Source organism: Cuculus canorus, chromosome 15 (genome assembly GCF_017976375.1).
Source record: "Cuculus canorus isolate bCucCan1 chromosome 15, bCucCan1.pri, whole genome shotgun sequence".
In the NCBI taxonomy this organism is placed as follows: Eukaryota; Metazoa; Chordata; class Aves; order Cuculiformes; family Cuculidae; genus Cuculus; species Cuculus canorus.
The window spans coordinates 1,575,991-1,599,149 of record NC_071415.1 but is presented as its reverse complement, the minus strand read 5'-3'; the positions used below and the strand labels follow the sequence as shown (position 1 = coordinate 1,599,149).

Below are 23,159 nucleotides of genomic sequence, written 5' to 3'. Positions count from 1 at the left end.
TAATGTGCATTATTTCTAGGAAGTGAGTGATACCAAAATCAGAGCGAGTTAGTAAAAATCAGCAAGTAGAATTCACTTCTAAAGAGAAGTCACGATTAATCTAGATTTACTATCCCAAAGTTATATCTAAAAGTATGGGAAAAGGGGATTATCCAGAAGAAACATTAAGCCACCTCTACAAATGGGACCCCAGTTTTTCCTAGATTCATTTTCTTCCCCAGGTGGGTATCAAAGAAAAACAACCTCCTTGAAAAAGCTCAAAAGCCTTGCTGCTGCCTCTGGGAATAGAACTATTTTAGACAGGAGCATCAGGCATCTGTTTCCGTCATCAAGTATCCATAGTAAGACTCTGAGCACATGGTTGCACCTATCTGCCAACACGAGCACTCGCCCGCCTTCCCCTCACACAGCAGGCCCGCAGCACCAATCCGTCACCTCTCCCACCGCCCTGCCAACACACGGATCCAACCGTTCAAACACAACGGCAAGATAAGTCTCACTTTCCCTCCTACAAGCAGGAACATCCACTATAAGAGCTCTTTTAGGCTACAAGGGTGACAGTAACTTTCTGGAAGATGACACTATGCAGCTGCCAAAGGTGCTGCCCCTTCCCTGGTGCCTCCAGCCAAGCCTGCCAGACAGCTTTGATGGTGGAGCCATTCACCGCTGCTGGGAATGGAGCTCCTCGAGCTGGCTTTCAGAGTTGCTTAAAAATAGAAAGAATAAAAATATGAAAGCAATCAGAAATCATCACATCTCAACTAACTACTTCTATTTTCTTTCAAGTCACCACTCGTAGAACATCTACCACTCTTTAGTTGGTTGGGTTTCAGCAGAGAAGGCAGATACCGACCAGGAAAGGGAATACTGCAATGTCTTTACCTCACTGAGCCTCTTCTGTTTTCTGTTAGAACTGAATGAAGGGCAGGTTCAGCTCTTGTGCCACCTCAGACCTGCAGTCAAACAGTAACGAACGGGGGAAAGGGGAAGAAGAGGACAGGAAAGAACACACACCTGTGCCGCAACGGTCCCTTAGTACTCAACCCCTCACCAGAACCTTACCTGCAGGCACCCACCTTTCCGCCCGTCTCCCTCAACACAGTACTCTGAAAAAAAGGCCATTAGACACACCATGCATGACCACAAAATAATAAAGACAGTCCTTTAGAATGCAAGAGGCCCTAGCACAGCTGCTTAGCTGCTTGGTTGCTCTTACCTTTCATCCAGTTCCTCAAGGCGGCTCTTCACCGTATGGGCGTTGTTCTCCTTGGTAATCTTCTGCAGGAGGTAGAAAGTCTGCTGGAACATCCGTAGCAAATACTCTTCAAACTCCATAGGCACGCAGTTCTTAGACATCAGTTCATTGATGCAAGACATAGCCAAGACGCCAAGTCGGCCACGCTCCTGTCCCAACACTGAGTTCTGGCTGCTGCCATTGACAGAAGACATCTTCCGAACACGAGTGTCGCAGCCAAAGCGAGCAAAGTGGAAAATGGTAGTGAGGAGTGATGGGGTGATGCTAGTAGACAAAGGGATCCAGCTGAAGAGGTGTGCCAGGCACTCCAGGGCCAGGGAACAGATATATTCGCTGTCTGTATCAAGGATGGGGATTGGCTGGTTCAATAATTTGGCTGCACTGGGACTTTGCAACAGGCTACTTAACAGGTCACCTACAAAGCAAAGCACGGATCTCCATTATAAACCAAATCAACTTCAAATGGGGCAACCGCCAGCCCCAGCTATAAAGCAAAAAACATCTCAGAGCCTCTGGTACTTCCAGCACCTGAAGGGGCCTACAAGAAAGCTGGGAAAGGACTTTTTACAAGGGCATGGAGTGACAGGATGAGGAGGAATGGCTCTAAATTGGAAGGGGGAAGATTTCAACTAGACATTAGGAAGAAACTCTTCATAATAAGGGTGGGGAGGCCCTGGAACAGGTCGCCCAGAGCAGTGGTGGCTGCCCCATCCCTGCAAGTGTTCAAGGCCAGGCTGGATGGGGCTGTGAGCACCCTGGTCCAGTGGGAGGAAGGGATTCAAACTGGACGATCTTTATGTTCCCTACCAATACAAACTATTCTATGATTCTAAGTTGGTGTACAAAGATTTGTTTGAGACTTTTGTATTCTGGAAGTTTCTGAGCTTCTGTTCAGATGATGACAGCGATGCCACAGGATCTATTTTAGGAATTCAATACAAAATTCTCTCCCCACACAAGGTCAAGCACCCTTGCTGTAAGTCTGCATAAGTTCTCTGGCACATCCGTGTTACACTGAACCTCGGCAGAGTTGATTCTTGCTTGCATATGGCAGCTCGTGGATGACATAAAAGCAGAGATACTGAATCAGACCAAAAGTCTACTTAGCAGGGTACCAAAAGCCCATGGCGGGCACAGATCACATTCCTCATTCTCCAATCTCTCATATTACAAAGGCTTCCTGAGCCAGGCAGGGTTTGAAGAATTCTGCACAGCCTCAGGATTTATCTTCCATAGCATTATAGCATAGTATGGGTTGGAAGGGACCTTAAAGATCACCCAGTTCCAACCCCCCTGCCATGGGCAGGGGCATGTCCCACTAGATCAGGCTGCCCAAGGCCCCATCCAACCTGGCCTCGAACACCTGCAGGGATCAGGCTGTTCATCTCCATGAATTTATCCAGTCTCTAAACTGAAGCTACATCAACTTAATATTTGCAGCACTCTGTGACAGTGTTCCACAGTTGAACTACACATGGTGTGAAGATGTTTTTTGTTTGGGGCCTGTCAGCTGCTAGTTTCATTTCCCACCTCCTGTACCCAAATAGGGAAAATAAAGTCTCTTTCCATTCACTTTCTACACAGCACTCAGATGGTTTCTATTGCGGCTCCTCACTCTCAATTTCTTTGAGAATGAACAGTATGACTCTGCTTGTTACTCCCATGGAAGCCATTTGATGCCCTCAATCATTTCTGCTGCTCTTGGACAAGGCTTTTGTTTCTACTCTATACCTACTGGAACAGGAAGATACACAACACCACAGCAGTTATCTGGGTTTGACTGCTACTGACCTCAAACTGCTGTAGAACAACCTGGTGTGACACCCAGAAGTTCATCCTGCACGCTGAAGGTGAGTTTGGAGCCCATGATTTGACCTGAGATGAGCACTGCTCTCCCTGCCCAAGTGCAAGTTACACTTACCTGTATTGCATTTTACCTTCCATTTGCTCAGAGATGTGCAAATCTTCCTGTGAATCTTCAGTCTCACCTTCTTTCCACTATTCTGACCATCTTGGTGCCTTCTTTTCTCAGGTTTCTAACAGTCCCAAACAGTGCTCCACAGCTGACAGTCTCCTCACAGCAAGAGGGGACCATTCCCGCTTACCTTATCTCCTACCTTCTAACCATAAATCAACAATGCAGATTCCTTTATCCTCGATGGCCTTTAGCTTCTCAAAAGCTTCTAGTGAGACACCTTGTTGAAAGCTTTACGGAAACCCACGTGGGTACCACCAGCCAGATGTCCTTCCCCACAGATGCTGCCTGCTAGCTTGCAGGCTTCCACAGACCACGGGCTGAAAATCTGATTGCTTTCCCCAAGTCACTCACTATTTGTTCTCAAGAGAGAGAAAGGTAACCTCTCCATCTCCAGAATTCCACAGAATTTAAAGTTCTCCTCAGAAAATGTGGGTACTTTTTTTCTGATAGCGAAATGACCCAACACACCATGAAAATAACAGATATGATTTACTGAGCTAATCTCAAAGCACTCACAAGCGTGCATGATGAACAGATTCCTCTTCAGTCTCCATTTTTCAAGACAGATATCTTGCATCCCTAAATCCATAACTCCGTCATACCTTGGCATTATCAGGGAGTGCAGGGATAGGAAGAGGGGGAACTGTTTTCAACTGAAAGAGGAGAGATTGAGATGAGATCTTGGGAAGAAATGCTTTGATGTCAGGGTGGGGAGGCCCTGACCCAGGTTGCCCAGAGCAGTGGTGGCTGCCCCATCCCTGGAGGGGTTCAAGGCCAGGTTGGATGGGGCTTGGAGCCCCTGATCCAGTGGGAGGTGTCCCTGCCCATGGCAGGCAGTGGGACTGGAAGGGCTTTGAGGTCCCTTCCAACCCAACCCATTTCATGATCCTATGCTTGCTTCTTTCTCTTCCACTCCAGAAATTTAAGGCATTGTCCTACTTCAACTGGATTACAGGACTCTAGACTTAGTCTCAACATTAACAATAGTTCCCACGGTCACATTCATAACTCTACACATGCTACACTGCAAGAGCTGTTTCCATTCTGCTTTTACAGAAGCAGACAAGCTTCTTTCAAAAGTCCAGCGCAGTAAACTCCACAAAATCAACGTGGAGCAAAGATTCTCATCTTTTAATCCATAAGCACAGCAACTGTAAATTAGGTCCCTGTAGCTCCCAGCAGCTGGTCTGAGGGCTTCACACACAGTTCTGAGCTTCAGTGATTTCACTGATGGATTTTAAGTTATATTTGGTGTCTTTGCAAAGAGGTGATAAACTCAGGATCAACTGCATTCAGGGCACAAGGAGAAAACTCTTGGGAAAGCGCCGGGATTGCGGCAGTTTGGTAGAAGTAAGCATCTGCAAACACTCCTGTTACTCATTTGTTTACCATATCTGAGTGATTATACCCAAGGAGGGGGTTCATCAAGTACAGAGCTATAAATCACGCAAAGACAACATTTAGAGGCTGTGAAATTACTGCTGAGTAAAGACTGTACTGATGCAATAACTCCGATGTTTCCCAACATAGGACATTATCAGAGTTCCTTTGCTCAAGTGACATGAGAAATGAGTTTAACGCTGCCTTCAAGTGCTATTTGAAACCACGCAAGACTTGCAAGTAACTATTTCACTCCTCTTCCCTGTACAAAAAAATGAAGCACAGGTTTTCCAAGTTCCTAAAGAGATCTTGGCTCTGATGAAAGACCTGAAAAATTTAAAGGGATGCTGAAGCTTATTTTGCCTTTTGGAACATCTTTAATTTCCCCTGAGTGTAAAGAGAAAAAGGTGGTGGCCTCAGCTAAGCAACAAAGAAGTTTAAGTGTTTCTAGTCAAGACGAATACTTTGCTGCATGAATGAGACTCCAATACAACAATGTGGGTAAAAAGATTTGGTCATCTTACAGATTCCAAAGACAAACAATGAACATTTCCAATGCGAATTTAAAAGCAGAGTCTCACTAAACACCTTCCAGTCATGTGTTCATCTCTGCCTGCAAATAAAGATGAGTAGAAGTGCAATGCCATGACTGCTACTGACTTGTGTGTCTGGTGTCAGGTCCCATAGGTTCTCCATGTCAGCAACTCCACCAGTGCTGCTACCCGACTCTGTGAACCTTCCAACAACTCACATCACCAAACAGTGACCCAAAGGACATTGGGTTCATAAAGTAAAGAAAAAGAAGAGCCTTTGGCAAAATACAGGAAGCAAGCATGCAATGGACAAGAGGGAATCGCAGCATGCTTTGGGTTGGAAGGGACCTCCAGGCCTATCCAGTTCCACTCCCTGCCATGGGCAGGGACACCTCCCACTGGATCAGGGACTCCAAGCCCCATCCAACCTGGCCTTGAACCCCTCCAGGGATGGGGCAGCCACCACTGCTCTGGGCAACCTGGGCCAGGGCCTCCCCACCCTCTTAGCAAAACATTTCTTCCCAAGATCTCATCTCAATCTCCGTTCTTGCAGCTGAAAACTCTTCCCCGTCATCCAGTCCCTGCACTCCCTGATCAAGAGCCTCTCCTCAGCCTTCCTGGAACACCTTTCAGGACTGGAAGCTGCTCTAAGGTCTCCTCAGAGCCTTCTCTTCTCCAGTCTGAACAACCCCAACTTTCTATCTGTCCTTGTACAGGAGGTGCTCCAGCCCTCATATCACCTCTATTGCCTCCTCTGGACTCGTTCCAACAGCTCTGCATCCTTCCTGTGCTGAGGACTCCAGAACTGGATGCAGGGCTTCAGGTGGGGTCTCACCAGAGCAGAGCAGAGGGGGCAGAATCCCCTCCCTGGTCCTGCTGGTCTCACTGCTTTGGATGCAGCCCAGGACACAGCTGGTTTCTGGCCTGTGACCACTGACAGGTCATGTTGAGTTTCTCATCCTCCAGCACCCGAAGTCCTTCTCCTCAGGGCTGCTCCCAATCCATTTTCTACGCAGTCTGGATTTGTGCTTGGAATTGCCCTGACCCAGGTGCAGGACCTTGCCCTCGACACTGTCGTACTTCACAAGGTTCACACAGGTCCAGCTCTCCAGCCCATCCAGGACCATCTGGATGGCATCCCTTCCCTCCAGCATTAGTAAACACATATGAATACATATGTAAATGAGTCTAGATCAGATGAACGCCCATGCAAAGAACTAACATGAATACGTAGAAAACAAACTTTCACAATAGATATGCGTGATGTCCTAGCCATTTCTTATTTTTGCAATTAAGGCTTCAGTTTTGCTCCACTCTGGCTTTTGATGTGCTCACAGCTGAAGTTCATAAATGAAAATGCCAACTCACTGATGTTAGGGCATTTTGCATTGACACTTCAGAAAGCTTTTTGCCACCTGAGGACGACAAGCAGCATTATGAGTACTCTTCAATGAGGTGGCATTTTCAGTGGGGCATCCTCCGCAGTGGAAATTACCTCATATACAACCAGAAATGGGTTGGCCCCATTTCCAGCTCTTGGAAAGGATTATTACAAGAGGTTAGACAGTACAGGAAGGAATCTATGCCCGAAATTGCGAGTTAAAGTACATGGAAATATCATCTTATAGCTTTGGCCATTCTTACCACTTTCTCCTGACGTTGGGGAGGGTGGTGGAGTGGCAGCAGTAACGCTGTGTTTGTCCCAGATGCTCTCCAAAATACCTGGTCAAAGAGAGATTTTTATAGCAGCCTGCTAAAACACAGATTGATCTAACAAACACATAGGGACTACAGGAGAGCTTCGGCAGCACACAGCTGAAGTGCTCTCACAACGAACATTGTCTGCTCTTAGTGAGTCCAAACGCTTATACACACAGCCTCATGAAGAGGGCTCTGGGGAGACCTTAGAGCAGCCTTCCAGTACCTGAAAGGGGCCTACAAGAAAGCTGGGGGAGGCACTTTTTACAAGGCCATGCAGCGATAGGACGAAGGGGAAAGGCTTTAAATTGGAAGGGGGAAACTTTAGATTAGGAAGGACTTTTTCATGATGAGGGTGGGGGGCCTCTGGCCCAGAGCAGTGGTGGCTGCCCCATCCCTGGAGGGGTTCAAGGCCAGGTTGGATGGGGCTTGGAGCCCCTGCTCCAGTGGGAGGTGTCCCTGCTTATGGCAGGGGCTGGAACTGGATGGGTTTAAGGTCCCTTCTGACCCAAAGCATTCCATGATTCTATGATATGTAGCCACACAGCTGAAACAAGCTTGAGTAGCAGAGCAGAGTTAGCTGACCCAAGAGCCGCAGGTTGAGCTCAGCATTCAGACTGCAGGAGCAGCCACCACATTGCCCACAGAACCCAGGACGTGCAAGCCTGCTGGCATCTTAGGGATGATGAAGAAGGACATTTCTTTCAACACAGCAAGCGCCATAACTCATACCTGTGAGGAGCCCAAGCACTGTTTGCACCTGGTCTAGGAGCAGCTTGCGTAGCTCTTCTTTCCGGGCTACGCTGAGATCTTCCCGTGGACACGCCAGTTCTTCCGAAGTAGTTTTCAACATGATCAGTCCCAGAGGAGTGGTGACAGGAGACTGAATTAACTGAGGGGAAAACACATGAATACAACGTGATGATACCGTTCCGCAAAGCCACCAGTGGACAAAGGGGGTTAGTTACGCTATTAGCAGTTCACAAGAGCTTCAGGACTGCAGGAGTATCAGTTCCCAGCACTGCACGTTGAGGGAAGAGAACTGCAAATACTGGATTTTCTGAGACATTAACCTACAATTTTGCAACAGTTCAAGTACCATGGGAATCGGTGGGATTTTCAGAGAGCTTTCATATCATTGCGCACACTCTCTGTTCCAGCATGTTTACCAGTAACAGTTTGTTCCTTCTGTTTACAGCCTTCTGCTGACATCATCACTTCTCAGAACTGCCTCAGCGCCAGCCGCTTCACCACGTAACAGAGCGGCCACACTCAGCTCGGGAGCCCGCACCATCAGCCGCCCGTTAAAAACCCATCGCTTCACATATGAAGAGTTGCAGCCGATCTCAGATGATGCAGGAACACAGCTGACAGACACGACCTCTCCTTGCATCCGTATCACATCTCAAACTGGAAATCGCATATACCCTAAAGAGTGACTTCCATCATGGACAGAACATGTGGGAATAGGACCAGAAAATGCCATAATCTTTGCCTTTATTGACTATTGGGATATTAAAGACAATCCAAGTGGGACAAAGTTTTATTTTCAGCTGAAATTCAACAGTGCTGTTCTCTGCTGACCTGGAACATCCAACACAATTTACGCGCTGCTCCCTCCGGGAGAAAAAGCCTAAAGCCAATCACAGTTACGACAAGGAATCCTCAAAGTCATAATTTCAATAACACAGGCTGACCTCGCTCCTAATCTCCTTAACCCAACAAAGCAGATACACATTCAGTTAACACTGCTAAGGCTACACAGTTTGGTGGAACACACAGGTGAAAAAGCCCATCTGAAAGCTCCTAGTTTGGATCTACATTGGCTTCCAGAAAGGAAACACGATGGCACAGGAGCTGAGGGCTAAAAAAGAAAGCTAAATGAAATATACAGCTCGTCAGTAGGTTGCAAAGAGATTTAACATCTCTTCTCAGAACCTTCTGACAACACCAGGAAGTTTAGCAATACCATGCCCTGGCACTTCGGCCGCATTAAACTAATTTCCTACCGCTAAAGAAGCTGCACTTTCTGTGCAAAAGTATTGGTTTTGAATAATGCAAATACAGCAATCCAAGTTTCTTTTCTCCTCCCTCCCTCCAGTGGTTCAGGAAGAGTTTGAGAATACTGGGATACAAGTTAATGCTAAAGAATGGAACAATTGCTTCAAACTGTCTCAGAACAAAGACTTCAGAGAGGACTCACCCGCAACTTCCAAAATCACAGAATCATAGAATGGTTTGGGTTGGAAGGGACCTCTACAGGTCATCCAGTCCAACCTCCCTGCAGAAGCAGGGACATCGTTAACCAGGTCAGGGTGCTCAGAGCCCCATCCAACCTGACCCTGAATGCTTCCAGGGATGGGGTCTCCACTCCCTCCCTGGGCAACCTGGGCCAGGGCCTCACCACCTGCAGTGTAAAAAGCGTCTTTCTTATATCCAGTCTATATCCGCCCTCCCTTAGTTTAAAACCATTCCCTTCGTCCTGTCCCTGCACTCCCTGATCCAGAGCCCCTCCCCAGCTTTCCTGGAGTCCCTTTCAGTACTGGAAGCTGTTCTAAGGTCTTCGTGGAGCCTTCTCTTCTCCAGGCTGAACAACTCCAACTCCCTCAGCCTGGCATCGCATGGGAGGTGCTCCAGTCCTCAGATCACCTCCATGGCCCCAGCCACGAAAGCAAGTCATTCTGTTCCTGTGCTACTACTCTTTATTTTGAGGTCTTGAAGTTCAGCGTCCGTGTTTTTCTGAACATTTTTGGACTGTGTCTGCTACAGGAATTAATCTAGGGGGACATTTCCCTCCAAAGCTGTGTTCACAAGGAGAAGCTTAAAGAAAAACAGAATACCCTAAGCAGGCTCTACCATCGCTTATGATAACATCCAAAGCAAGCTTAAGATAATCTAGGAAAGCAAGCAGAAACTCAGAAATTCAGCTGCAGATCCATGTGAAATGAAAGCCAAAACCTTAAGTGCAGACCTTTGTCCCAGGGTACTTATTGTCAAACTGACAATTCATGAAAGAATTGCAGCCCGTTGCACTACATAGTTACAGAAAGTTATCTGAGAAGGGATTACAGCAGCCAGTAACAAGCTCTGGATGCCAAGTTAACATTTTTTACATTTTGCAACTAACATCAGATCCATTTGTCTTAACACCTAAACTCCTGACACTCAGGGACTGTGATTTTTATTATTTTTTGGCTGTTCTGTATGTACAGCTGCATTCAAATCCCATAGTTATGCCAGCAGAAACAGTACTTAGCTTACACTCAGCTTCTTTAAGCCAATTAGGAACAATCTGAAGAGAACTGGAAACAAAGTGCTCGAACCACGAGAGGAGGTTAAAAGCACCAGCTCTGTTAGGCTTCAGCGGCAGCGAGCTGCTAGTCTGGCTCAGGCCTCACTGTGGAGATGCTGAACTACAACCAGCATTCAAACTAATGGCCTTTGTCAGCCAGGACCCTCAAATACCCACTGGTCCTCCTGCACCAGCCCTCTGGAGCACCCCGGCAACCTTCCATCAGCGACTTCACACGATGAGGTGCCAAAGATTTTAGGGTCCCGCTGGCTATTGGGTGAAAAACCTCCAACAGCTACATTCAGAAACTTCACTTCTGAGAATCTTCCACAGTTTTACTGACTTTCTTCCTTTAAAGAACAACTTACAACCCTTACATTTCCAACAACTGCTCCTAAATATTTCAAATTCAAAGCTGCAGTTGATAATTTTTGCCTGGTATTGAAAACTTATAACCGTACAAGGAAGCGCCAACACATAAGAAGCTAATGGCTATTTGCAAACTTAAAAAGGAAAAGGAACTTTTAGGCAGGAACTTTCTTTTTCATGTAATTATTCAATCTTCATCAAGGGAAGTCACTACTTAAGGAAACAAAACAAAGTCTTTTTGTGAAGGAAATCAAGTTTTCCCCTTAGAAACTTCTTACCTGCAAGATGTTGGTGAAAAAGTCGTGGTAGAACATTGGCCAGTCTTGCCGGCCAATGTCCACGATGACCTTGCAGAGTTTGTTTCTGATGAAGTAAGGCAGGGTTTTATGGTGAGCCAGAAGGAGCTTGGGCAGGCAGCTGCGGATCTCCATCTTGTCCTGAGATGGGACCCCGAGCCACATCTTATTGATTAGGTTCTGGAAAAGAAACAGACCCCCCAAATGAGCTCGTCTTGGACACGCTTCACTGAAGTTACACGGTGAGAGAACATGGACTTATAACGCAGGGACAGAGCTGCTGCGTCTTACGCCCTAGCCCTGCTCCACAACGCACAGGCAGGGAGAAGGCTCTGGCTTTCAAACCCATCTGGGCCTCTCACTGAACAAGCCTGGTTGGCCAAGAACCTAAACCCCTATATTTGATGTAGTTTAGCCTTCTCTGCTGCTGTGGGCAGCCCTGCAAGTATGGAAACAAGTAGGAATTAGGAGATTAAAACAGAAGATGTTTCTCTTTGGTGGAAGCTCCAACACAGTTCTGGACAAAGAGCTGAAATAGAAGATGCTTAAATTGCTCAACACCAACCCAACACGTAGAGGTGAGTGTGTGCAAATCAAGGCAGGCAGGACAAGAGCAGCTCAACAGAGGGCAAACCCTGCACCACTATCTAACGTGGAATAAGCTTTGCCACATCATGGGGTACTTGGGAACCGAAAACATCAATGGCTGAAGCTGAGCAAATGGTGCTGAGCTTCTCTTACAAATCCCACAGGGTGAGCTCTAACAGCAACCCAAACCCCACCCCAAGCATCTCAGATCTGTGGAAACCCTCCAACATTAAAAGTTTCACAAAAGATGGGTTTCAACACCCCAGAAACTGTTACCAAGATCTCTCTGAATACACCGTAAGTTCTACCAACTGACAAGTGACAGCAATGGTACGTTACTGTTTGAACTGGCTTTGGGTCAAGCAGAACTAGTTGGTGTGCAAATAAAGTATCTCCACTATCCTTTAACCCTGGACACCTCAATTTTCCCCTTTAAATGGGGAAGAACAGCCTTGTAGGAAGCAGGGAAAAAAAAAAAAAAAAAAAGAGGGGAAGCAAGTTTGGTTTTGGGTGACGCTGACGCCGCCCAGGTCTCCTGGAGCTAAGCAGGAAGGTCGCTGCTGGATTGACCGCCTTGCAGTGGCAGGGCACCACTTCAACAGAAAGCTTTTAGTCCACTTAAAACTGGACAAAACCCATGAGAAGGCAGAGCTGTAAATTGCTTTCCTGCCATGCCACGATCCCATTTAGGGGCTCTGGAGCATTAGGAGCTGAGCCTCTCAGGATGACTTACGGAGAAGGCCTGCTACTGAGACAATGTCTCTACCCACCTGCAGGCACACAGCCTGGAGAATCCAAAAGCAGGAGGTCCTGCAAAATGGTTTGCTGCAGAAAATGGATGGCTATTATGGTTGGAGCAGATGCAATTCACAGTACAGATGCACTCTATGGAGGCACCAGTTCACACAGCAGAAGTACAGGGATGTATTTATACCTCAAGTGCCTCAAAGAGGGTGCTTTTAGGTTATTTTCACAGAGGAGATCCAGCAGCATCGCTTACAAACAATGATGACCAACCAAAGGAGAGCTTCTCCATGCTAGTCCAGAATGAGAGCTTCAGAAGCCCCAATGGAACTGAATGATGCTTTAACATCGATGCCTTAATGCCCACCAGATTTTGCCCTACTCACTTGACCTGACAGTGCCAGCTTACTTCACCCGTGAAATACTCTTGGAAAGATGCTCTCTTTTCCAAAAGCAAGAAGTGAAAATGCTTCATCTGGAAGGAGGCCACGAAGATTTTTATCCCAGATCCACTGTTACCTTCCTACACATTCAAAAAAACACCCCATTCTGGGGAAGTTTTGCAATGATACTTGTGTTCATACACATGCAGTTACTGACCATCCCTGCCCACAGGTGTTTGGAGACCAACGGAGCTGCAGACTACAGCTACAAGGACCAGTGGAAAGTGCAGCATTACAGTAGTTAACTTTGGAAATCCAAGCTCCCCAGCTGAGAGACGCTAACCCCTCAGCTGAGCTGTGGACTCAGGTCCCTCACTTTACACTCAGACAGTGATTTCTTTGTTCTGCTTTATTCTGGGCACAATTATTTTTTCAGTAATCTTTTTTTTTTCTCCCTCCAGAGAGGCAGAGGCTCAGTAATCCAACACGTTTTCCTCTTCATGAAAATCAGTTTAATTACTACAGGCTTCTGCTGGGTGAAATCCATCCCCCGGGCAGGGAACAACTCTCATGCCTTTCTGAAGATCACCCCTTTTTGAGCAGAAGGGTGGCCTCATAGAATGGTTTGGGATGGAAGGGATCTCAAAGCCCATCCAGTTCCACCCTGCCATGGGCAGGGACACTTCCCACTGGATCAGGGGCTCCAAGCCCCATCCAACCTGGCCTTGAACCCCTCCAGGGATGGAGCAGCCACCACTGCTCTGGACAATCTGGGCCAGGGCCTCCCCACTCTCACGGGAAAACATTTCTTCTTAAGATCTCATCTCAATCTCCTCTCTTTCTGCTGAAAACTGTTCCCCTTGTCCTGTCCCCGTACTTTCTAATCAAGAGCCCTTCCCCAGCTTCCCTGTAGTCCCCTTTGCAGATCAACCTCAGACTCCTTACGCAAGCCCAAACCACTTAAAATGCTCATTTTAAGTCAACAGAAACAATGTGGAACAGTTTGTCCAAACAACACAACATTTAAGGACAGAGTTGTTTGCTCTATCTAAAATGTGGCACACTTCAATGCAGAAGCCACAAACAGACTAGGGCGAGGCAGGACAATGACCAAGCCCCGGAACATCGTTAGGGAAGGACAGTGCACTGGTCACTTAGGAACCAGTCAATAAAACATAGCTGTTCACAGAAGAACTTTGTTTCTTCCAATAGATACACAAATCAATATTTAGGCTTTTAACCATAACATTGTTCTTTTATAAATAGGTAAAGAGTGGGATGTGGTCTTCTGAAGCAATCTTACCTCTACAAAGAGCACATAAGCCTGAGGGATGTAGTTCAGAGCCTCAATCACAACCATGAGATATCAGAAAAATAAAAGCAACCTTGTCTTCCCTCTTAGCATTAATGTTGGCAGTAGCTAATATCAGGTACTCGTGCACATATTTCTGACCATAAAAAGTGTATAAAAGCAATAACTCTCTTAAAAGCATTGTGCAGAGATCTCAAACAGCCTCTGAAATTGTAGGTAATTTGTACTTGGAGATGCCAGGAAATTAATTCTTCATTTTGTGTACAAAGATTCATATTCTCCCACTCTTAGCCTGCCATTAGGCAGTGTCTCTAGGAGAGAGCAATAAAAGCATCCTTTATCACCGTACTTAGCGGGACTGCCACTGCAGACAAACATTTTCAAATAAAATCGATTGCCGTATAAAATGGTACCAGACACAGAAAAAGCACTAAGAGGGCAACAGCGCAGCCCTTACCTCAAACACAGTCAAGCTGTACATCATCACATAGTCGTTTCTCGTACTGGATAGGAAGTAGAGGCAGAATCTCCAGGCTCCGATCTGCTGGGCAAAGTTATTTAAAAGCTCCTCTGAAAAAGTAAAATATTAAAAAATTACATTAAAATTTTTAAGATCCACAACAATGTACACGTGGCACAGAGTATGGATGAAAGCCTGTGTTCAGAGAGGGACTCAACCTGCTCATTGAGACCCCACTTGGAGTCCTGGGCCCAGTTCTTATGCTAGAATCCCCAGCATAAGAAGGATATGGAGCTGTTACAGTGAGCCCAGAGGAGGCTACAAGGATGATCCGAGCACTGGAGCACCTCCCGTATGAGGCCAGGCTGAGAGAGTTGAGGTTGTTCAGCCTGGAGAAGAGAAGGCTGCGGGGAGACCTCAGAGCAGCTTCCAGTACTGAAAGGGGCTCCAGGAAAGCTGGGAAAGGGCTCTTGACCAGGGAGTGCAGGGATAGGGTGAGGGGTAACAGACTTCAATTGGAAGGGGGAAGATTTAGATTAGACATTCTTCACGATGAGGGTGATGATCCACAGATGCACACAGCCAACCTAGAGCCCCAGCAAAGTCTCTCCTGGGTTTTGGAAGGACAAGTTTAATAACACCAACCAGAATGGAACCTCCCTGGTTATTCCCACTTGTCATTTCGCATTAACTAGGACAGTCTTCTGCTTTCCCTTCTTCATGCTGAACAAATTGAAGTTCACATTCCATCTCCAGGCAGAAGGTAAGGGTTTTCCAATCCAACAACGTGCAGAGAAAACCCTAACTTCCTTCTACCCTAATCAACTTATGGCCCACGAACTACAGCTCACAGCAGAAGACAGTTACTGACATATCAATTATCTATAGGACCTGCCAACAGGATCTCCGAAACCTGAACTATATAAGCCTTTACTTCAAGCTCATACACAAGCAGTTGAGGCTGCAGTACCAGATAGAGCACTTTCATCTGCCTTCTTTAACACAGCTAAGTCACCTCCACTGCGGTCTGCGGGTGGCAGAAAGCAAAGGAGACCACTCTTTTGAAGTGGGATGAACTTACCGATCTCGCGTTTCCGTTCATTTGTTGTGCAATTGTGGAAAAACTCTGTCATCAAACTCTCCAAAGCCCGCAGCGAGGCCTCTTCTGATGCCTGGGAACAACAGCAAAAGGAAAGAGTTAAAACTGTTTTGCATTCTGACTTGCACTCAGGAGGTCGGTATCGTTCACATCACAAATGCTCTCAAAAATCAACAAAAGGATGAAGTCCAGGTAGAGGACAAAATGATAGGGACGTTAAGCTTCTAATAGGCATCAAGTGGCAACAAGATTTGTCAGGTGTCACCGCTTCCTGGATAACAGGAACGCTGTGGATGAGGCTCTCACTTTAAGGACTCCAGTTCTCAAATGTGATATTAGGAAACAGCCACACTGCTGCTTCTATGCAGTCCTTCTTTGGACACTGCACATGGCTGCAAGCTCCTCCACTGCCTACTTGATCCAGACACACACCTCCAACATTTTAGAATGATAGAATCGTTTGGTTGGAAAAGACCTTTGAGATTATCAAGTCCAAATTTACCTTTCCACTACTGAACCAGATCCCTGAGCACTACATCTACCTGTCTTTTCATCCCTCCATGGATGCAGACTCCATCACCTCCCTGGCCAGCCTCTGCCAGCGCCCAAGAAACCTTTAAGGGAAGGAATGTTTCCTAATATCCAATCTAAACCTCCCCTGGCACAACTTGAGGCCATTTCCTCTCGCCCTATGACTTGTTACTTGGCAGAAAAGATCACCTCACCACAACCTCCTTTCAGGCAGTTGTAGACAGTGAGAAGACCTCCCCTCAGCCTCCTCTTCTCTAGATTAAACAACACAGAATCATAGAATGGCTTGTTTGGAAAAGACCTTTGAGATCATTGAGTCCAACCACCCCTGTCCACTACGGAACGAGATCCCTGAGCACCTCATCTGCCCATCTGTGTAATAAAAAGATTAATTAGGAAATCCCTGTAGTTTACTTCTCTGATGCTCAATACAGCATAGGTCCTACCAGTAGTTTCTGAAACCCCAAAGAGGAGTTTCCAAATCCTGAGCAGATCAATTTGATGTAAACTCCTCTGTCAGAGCACTGTTCAACCAACTCCACCCCTCCTCTAGCCAAGATCAAGATCACCTCAACTCACGGAGAAGCATTAGCTCTTCACACAGGAATTGTAGGACTCAATTGTTTTTGGACAGTTAACTCAATCCTTCTTTAAGAAGGGTTGTTAAGTCTCCCCCACCCCACCCCCATGATTCAAGATTTATTTCCTACTTCTGGAAATAAACTGCAGAGTTCTCATAAATCCTGAGCATCTGATGTGTCCTCTGTTGACCTCAAGCTGCCTCGGCACTGACGTTTGAAGATGACAGCCTACTGCTAGGAAGGCACTTCATCGTTTATATCAAACACCACCATCACAATATTCAACACATCAAAAGGAGAAAAGAAAACAGAGAGTACAAGCTTTTTAAGTAAAGAGCCCGGGCTGGCTGGAAACCAAGGTCAACTTGGGCAGAAAGAAACAGTGTGCCCTCAGAGACTGTTTTCTTCTCCCAGCCTTTCTGAAGGTTTGGCCAAAGGAAGGTGGGGTAGAAGAATTTGTCTGAAGTAATCAAAGCCCAACCCAGGATGGGCTCTGCCAACAAGAGCGCCTCCCCAGTCTTCTCCAGGCGCTGTCTGACTGACATACCAAGCAATCCCCTTCATTAGAAACAGAGCCCTTCATTTGCCAATGCTTTTTGGGTATTCCTCAAGTCCCTGGAGCATGTGGAAATTGCTCACCTCTCCAGCAAAGGCTGCAATAATTGGGTCGCTGAGATAAAGAGGACACAGCCCCTGGAGGGCTGCAGAGGAAATTTACTGAACCATACCCGTGCACCCAGGAGGCAGATTATCCGCTGAGACTGGAACAAAAGGAGAACTGCTTGTAGGACCTCATAATACTTCCAGCCGTGCCTGAGTGTTAGAGCCCACACAAATACACACTTCATAGAATCACAGAATCATTCAGGTTGGAAAAGACCTCTCAGCTCATCCAGTCCAACTGTCAGCCCAACCCGACCGTGCCTGCTAAAGCATGTCCATAGAATCAAAGTTTGCTTTCTTCTGGGGCTCAGTGTTTACTCAGCACTGAAGAAAAGAACATGAAAGTGTCACCAGGGTGCACGGAGAGAAATGCCAAGGAATCCTGACGCTGAGCAGCAACACGGACACATTAAGGAGCACTTCATTCCTTCAGACCAGAGCCCACGGGCAGCCAGACCCAGCAGTACTCAGTGCAGTTTCTGTCTGGTCTGAGTTTCAGTCATTTGAGTCACATATAAATTTCATTTTTAAAGGTTTTCAAGGAAAGCTGAAGTCTGGACCACCGTTAGGAGAACTTAGTACAGACTTTCTGGGAAAAAGCTGACCTCACTTCAGCTTCAGGAGGCATCACCAGAATCTTACAGCAGCCTTCCAGTACAGCCCCACTTAAAAGGGGGCTCTAGATCAGGGAGTGCAGGGTTAGGATGAGGGAGAACAGTTGGAAGCTGAAAGAGGGGAGATTGAGATGAAATCTTAGGAAGAAATGCTTTGATGTGAGGGTGGTGAGGCCCTGGCCCAGGTTGCCCAGAGCAGTGGTGGCTGCCCCATCCCTGGAGGGGTTCAAGGCCAGGTTGGATGGGGCTTGGAGCCCCTGATCCAGTGGGAGGTGTCCCTGCCCATGGCAGGGGGTGGAACTGGATGGGCTTTGAGGTCCCTTCCAACTCAAACCATTGATCTCAGAGAGATGTGTCACAGCTGATTGTCCCCAGAATGGGGTGCAGTTTGCTACTCCCCGTTTTGTGCCCCCTGCATGGACCAGGCGAGTGAGAGGGCTGCCCCAAGCCTGCTGTTCCTGGAACTGCCCCCTCTGATCCAAGCATGGGCTGATATGGATGAGGTGGGAGAGCAGCACTGTTTTGATCTGTCCGTACCATCCCCAGTTCTGCCTCACCACGTTTGCTAAAGGTGTTTCATCACCAGTTATCAAACGAGAGGTGTGTAGCTACTTACTCATAGCATTTATGGATGAACTCCAATACCCTTCTCATACCAGAGCGACGACAGATTCACAGCTGGGACCACAGCTTCCCATCCTGACAGAAAAGATGGGATTTGCTCCCAGGAATTTGCACATTCAAGGATGTTCTTCATCCATCAAAGTACGAAAGGAAGGACCTACAAATCCTGATTTCAGGGTCATCATCCAATTACATTTTAAGAGCCATTAAATGATTTCCGGTAAGAAAAAAAGTATTAATAGCTGCCAATTTAACTGTATTTTGGGCTGTTCCCATTCCAGCTCATGGCACCACTTGAAGAGCGTAGAGAAGCCACATCTTTGCACCCTGCCGCTAAACCCAGGGCTCCAGAACAAGCTCGATTTAGCCTGCAGCCAGTGACTAAAGCAGCTGGGAAGGATGAGTAACTCACCTAGCTCCGGTGAGGAACAGAGGGACGGTTTTTGGATCGCAATTTAGACACTGAACATTTATTTTAATACAACACTCATGTTACTTTGCATATACCCCCTCCTTAAAAAAATACCTGATGAACACGGAACATACGAAAGTGCTCAATAAAGCTATTTCAATTCAGAGTTCACTTCTTATCTTTTGACTTCACTTTACGCTCTCTAAAGCAATTGTTTCTTTCAGAGGAAAGCTTTTCTCTAATGCTTGGCCATAAAACCACAAGCTGTTAACCTTTTAATGTTTGCTATTAACAGCTGGGTAGAGCATGGATCCCACAGAGGATGCTCTAGATACAGCGGCTGGGCTGATGGGGGTGGTAAAGGGAGAGTTAGGTCTTTGGATTTTTATCCTAAGGTGTTTGGAAATAGACATCAATCCAAGATAAAATTGAGGTAATCCCTCTACAAAGCTCTTTTCAGTAAGGTGTTAATCGCAGCTACATCCTTACCTTCAGCCATCCCCCAGGCGCCGCCTCTGACGTGGGAAAATGGATTTTACACCTCACAAGCCGAACCTTAAAATCACCTCTTTCAGCGGCAAGTAGTAAAAGGACTCGCACCACTGAACCCCAGAGCCCTCAGCACAGATCCAGCCTCCCTGCAATATCTCTGCTCTTTAAATAAAAAGGACAGGATCTCTCTCTGTTCAGGAGCCGTTACTCATCCCCCCCCTCTGCACCCCATCATGTTTTTAATTCAGACACCCACTCTTGTTCCAGCTCTCCCTCCACACCTGCACTGCTGAGCTCTTCTCACGCTGTATCTAACACCTACCAGCCCATGAAGCCTCCCTGCACCACACAGCGATACCAAATGTAGATGTTTTTCCAGTCCAACCCTAACTTCCTAATTTTTGGAGCCTGCTCTTACACCGCCTTCCTACCCGCCATCCCCAGCGCAAGACTCAGCCTCCTCTTGCTTATCAGGGTTTGGATCTCATCACATTTTACCCACTTCTGCTAAAATGAGCATCACCTACATCCACCAGGCACCTCTGCCAGGGGAGGAGAGACTGCAGGAGATCCCACAGCATGAAACACCGTTGTTTGAAGCATTCCCAGTGTGAATTGCTATAATGCTGCCAACAAGCCAGGGCATAGGGTTAAGAAGAGAAAAGAAAATCACGCACAGCACACAATGGCAGCTGCTGGTATAAAATAACTCCTTGTCACCCTGCCTGCACTGAATTACACCGTCCCATTCTCTTCCACCTCGAAGCCTTCTGTTTCCAGTCCTGTGCAGTCATTTAACAGCACAGACACACACATACAAACACCAACTACTACATTGCACCTGCTGAATTCTCCGCCTTCTGTTATTTAAAATATACATATATATATATTATAATATATATATTTTAGGCAATTTTTAAAGAAACTCAGTCAAGGCACACGTATTATAACAATACACACACCTAACATGAGTATGTACTAAGGCAATTTACTCATTTAAGAACCACAAGGGTGTCAGAGCCCCTCCCTGCCCAAGTCCTAATGTAACATGATAATGAACAGGTAAATCTGTAATTACACTCTCAGAAAGGTGATGGGTCATTTCCAGCCCGCTTGTGTGGCTCACAAAAGCCTTCCTTTTGTATCTGTCAGCAGAGCATGGGTATTATCACCACTCGGTGAACAGCCTTAGGTCACCTGATGCAGTGAAGCCCATGAACAAAGTGAAGCACGGTATTATTTTTAGCAACAAAAGCAGAATTTATATACAAAGTGCTTCAAAAAGAGCTATATGGCACCCAACACATCCTCTAGAAAGGATGAATGCACGCTGCTGAGAGCTGTGCAGTGTTATTACCACATTTAATCATTTCCAACTACTGATTTTAAGAGGTCTGGCATTCCACGCTCATTCCCGGGGTCTCCTTACTGCTATAACTCACGCAGAGGTCTTAAATCAGGCGCCAGGATGCATACGTGCTCCCCACAGTGCCGTACTGATGGTAACAAGACGCGGCTCAGCCTTGATTTTCAGTTTCCTCGTTGCATTTCAGAGATGTTTTTGTGGTTTAATGAACCGAAAGTAGACCCTGCTTCGCTCTGTTTTGAGAGCAGCTCAGACTCCCGGTGCCATTTCAAGAGATCCGGCTGCAGAACAACAGCCCCGTCAGCTGGTTCAGGCGTTTTGAGAGCCACAGCTTTGGCAGCTCCCTAATGAGGCGTAGATTTTGCAAACTCATTCCTGTTATACCACAATTTAAGAAAAAAATCTACTATAAAAGTCACGACTTATTGTTCTACCCCGAAGGCAACTGGCAGAGGAACAAAAGCACAATGCTACTCTCCATCTTCAGCGCCGCAAAAGGCTCTTCTGCCTGTAAACTCATCCCTAGAAACCCCAGACTGCACTTCAGGAATCGATGTATTTTATTTAAACCTCAGCAAAGGACTAAAACCAACCACAGGCTGAACACTGCTGCGTGGAACAGGCTGCGAGGAGCCAGCGGTGACAATCATCTGAGCTCTGGAACAGGACAAAGAGATCGCCTTACCTGTAAACACCACCCGTTACAAGAGTCAGCAGGCACCTTGGTGAATACCCAAGGGATCTTATTTCTCACCTCCTCCTCTACAGGCAGATTCAGTTAACCAGGCTTCGGGTTCTAAGGCTGAGCTTTGACTAAGAGGCTCAAGTGTCCGAGTCTGATTTTTTTCCAAACAAGTAACTCTTAATTGACATAATGAAGCCCAAGAGTGTCCTTAAGAGTTTCGCATTTGCTTTGTTGTTTACAGAAGATGCTCATTACACGGAAACACAGCAGGCACAGATCATTAAAATTCAACACCTAGAAATTCTCTTTGAAGCCCACTGAAGGAATGAAATAATGACAGCGAGCTGGCATCACTGAAGTCAGATTTAGACACAGCACCGTTACAAGTCATGCGCTGGCTGAGAACAAGCACGGGAGACATTTACAGGTCTCAGCCACGCAGGGAAGGCAGGCAGGTCACCTGCCAATGGATTTATTATGGTTCAGCTGTTGGAAAAGCCTTGCGGTAGTTCCCCAAAGAAGTAGTTGCTAAAATAATGGTACACAGCTGAGAAGTGTAGAAGTGTCCAAAGCAGATGGCTCGATGGGCTTGGAGCACCTCCCGTATGAGGACAGGCTGAGAGAGTTGAGGTTGTTCAGCCTGGAGGAGAGAAGGCTCCGCAGAGCCCACATTGCCCAGAGGAGTGGCGGCTCCTCCATCCCTGGAGGTGTTCAAGGTCAGCCTGGATGGGGCTTGGAGCCCCTGATCCAGTGGGAGGCGTCCCTGCCCATGGCAGGGGGTGGAACTGGATGGGGTTTGAGGTCCCTTCCACCCAAACCACTCCATGATTCCATGATATTTCACAGCACAAGACTGCGTATCTTGTGGGGGTCCCAGGTGTGTATGGTGGCACCTCAGCCACTTTTTGGACTTATGACTTAAATTTGACAATCCAGCTACAGTCACCAGGCTTCCCTCAGGGGGCACTCGATTCAGATAGTTCTCAACTCTAGCCCACCACTTTTTAAGCCACCACCAATAACAAATTTGGACTTGGGATGGGTGTTATCAGAAAAAAGAAGCCATAAAGTCAGCGTGTGCTCTTTGGATGGACACCACAAAAGGCTGATCACCTGCCCAAGTGGTCAGCTGGGCACGTGCTGCTTTCTGGATGCTACAAACACTGCAAGGTGACTGTGGTTCTCTCCCAGGGCACAGAAGTAAGCTAAACTCTTCCAGTGAAGTCTAGCTCACCTCTAGACAGAACAGTTCAGTAATCTCAGTGTTTGGATCTGTCCTTTCACCTCACCCTGTCCCTTTGCTGGGTGAAGGTGCCACACTTCAAACCAGCCTGTGAGGCTCTGGAGGGCAATCCCATCCCTTCTTGTCAGCCGATGCGCAGGCAGGAGCTGCAGGACTGCAGTCACAGGGGAAAAATCACTTCCCTTTACTCTGCGTAAGTAAATGCAGGCTTGCACAAAAAAGGACCGCAAGGCTGGCCCAAACAAATTCAAGCAGCCTAACTCATTTTGTGATAACACTTCTCTGGCAATTTTAGGTTAAGTAACCCAGGTTTTAAAAGGGCGGGTGGGGAAAAGACCCCATGCTGTTTTAGACACAAGTATTTGGCGCTGGTGAGGGAGCACCTGGAATCCTGGGCTCAGTTTTGGGCCCTTCACTCCAAGAAAGACCTTGAGGGGCTGGAGCGTGTCTGGAGAAGAGAACGGAGCTGGGGAAGGGTCTGGAGAACAGGGGTTGTGGGAGCAGCTGAGGGCCCTGGCGCTGTTTAGCCTGGAGAAGAGGAGGCTGAGGGGAGACCTCATC

General features: G+C 47.0%; 1 protein-coding gene across 2 annotated transcripts in view; it reads right to left on the bottom strand.

Annotated features, from left to right (window-relative positions):
- XPO6 (exportin 6) overlaps nt 1–23,159 on the bottom strand; it is a 61,205-nt gene that overhangs the window by 27,892 nt on the left and 10,154 nt on the right. For both annotated transcript variants that reach the window (XM_054080238.1, XM_054080239.1), the window contains exons 2-7: nt 15,370–15,460; nt 14,286–14,398; nt 10,784–10,981; nt 7,577–7,736; nt 6,791–6,868; nt 1,217–1,670 (exon numbers count right to left, since the gene is read on the bottom strand). In XM_054080238.1, coding sequence (XP_053936213.1) covers nt 1,217–1,670; nt 6,791–6,868; nt 7,577–7,736; nt 10,784–10,981; nt 14,286–14,398; nt 15,370–15,460 — 1,094 coding nt within the window. The remainder of the gene's footprint in view (nt 1–1,216; nt 1,671–6,790; nt 6,869–7,576; nt 7,737–10,783; nt 10,982–14,285; nt 14,399–15,369; nt 15,461–23,159) is intronic.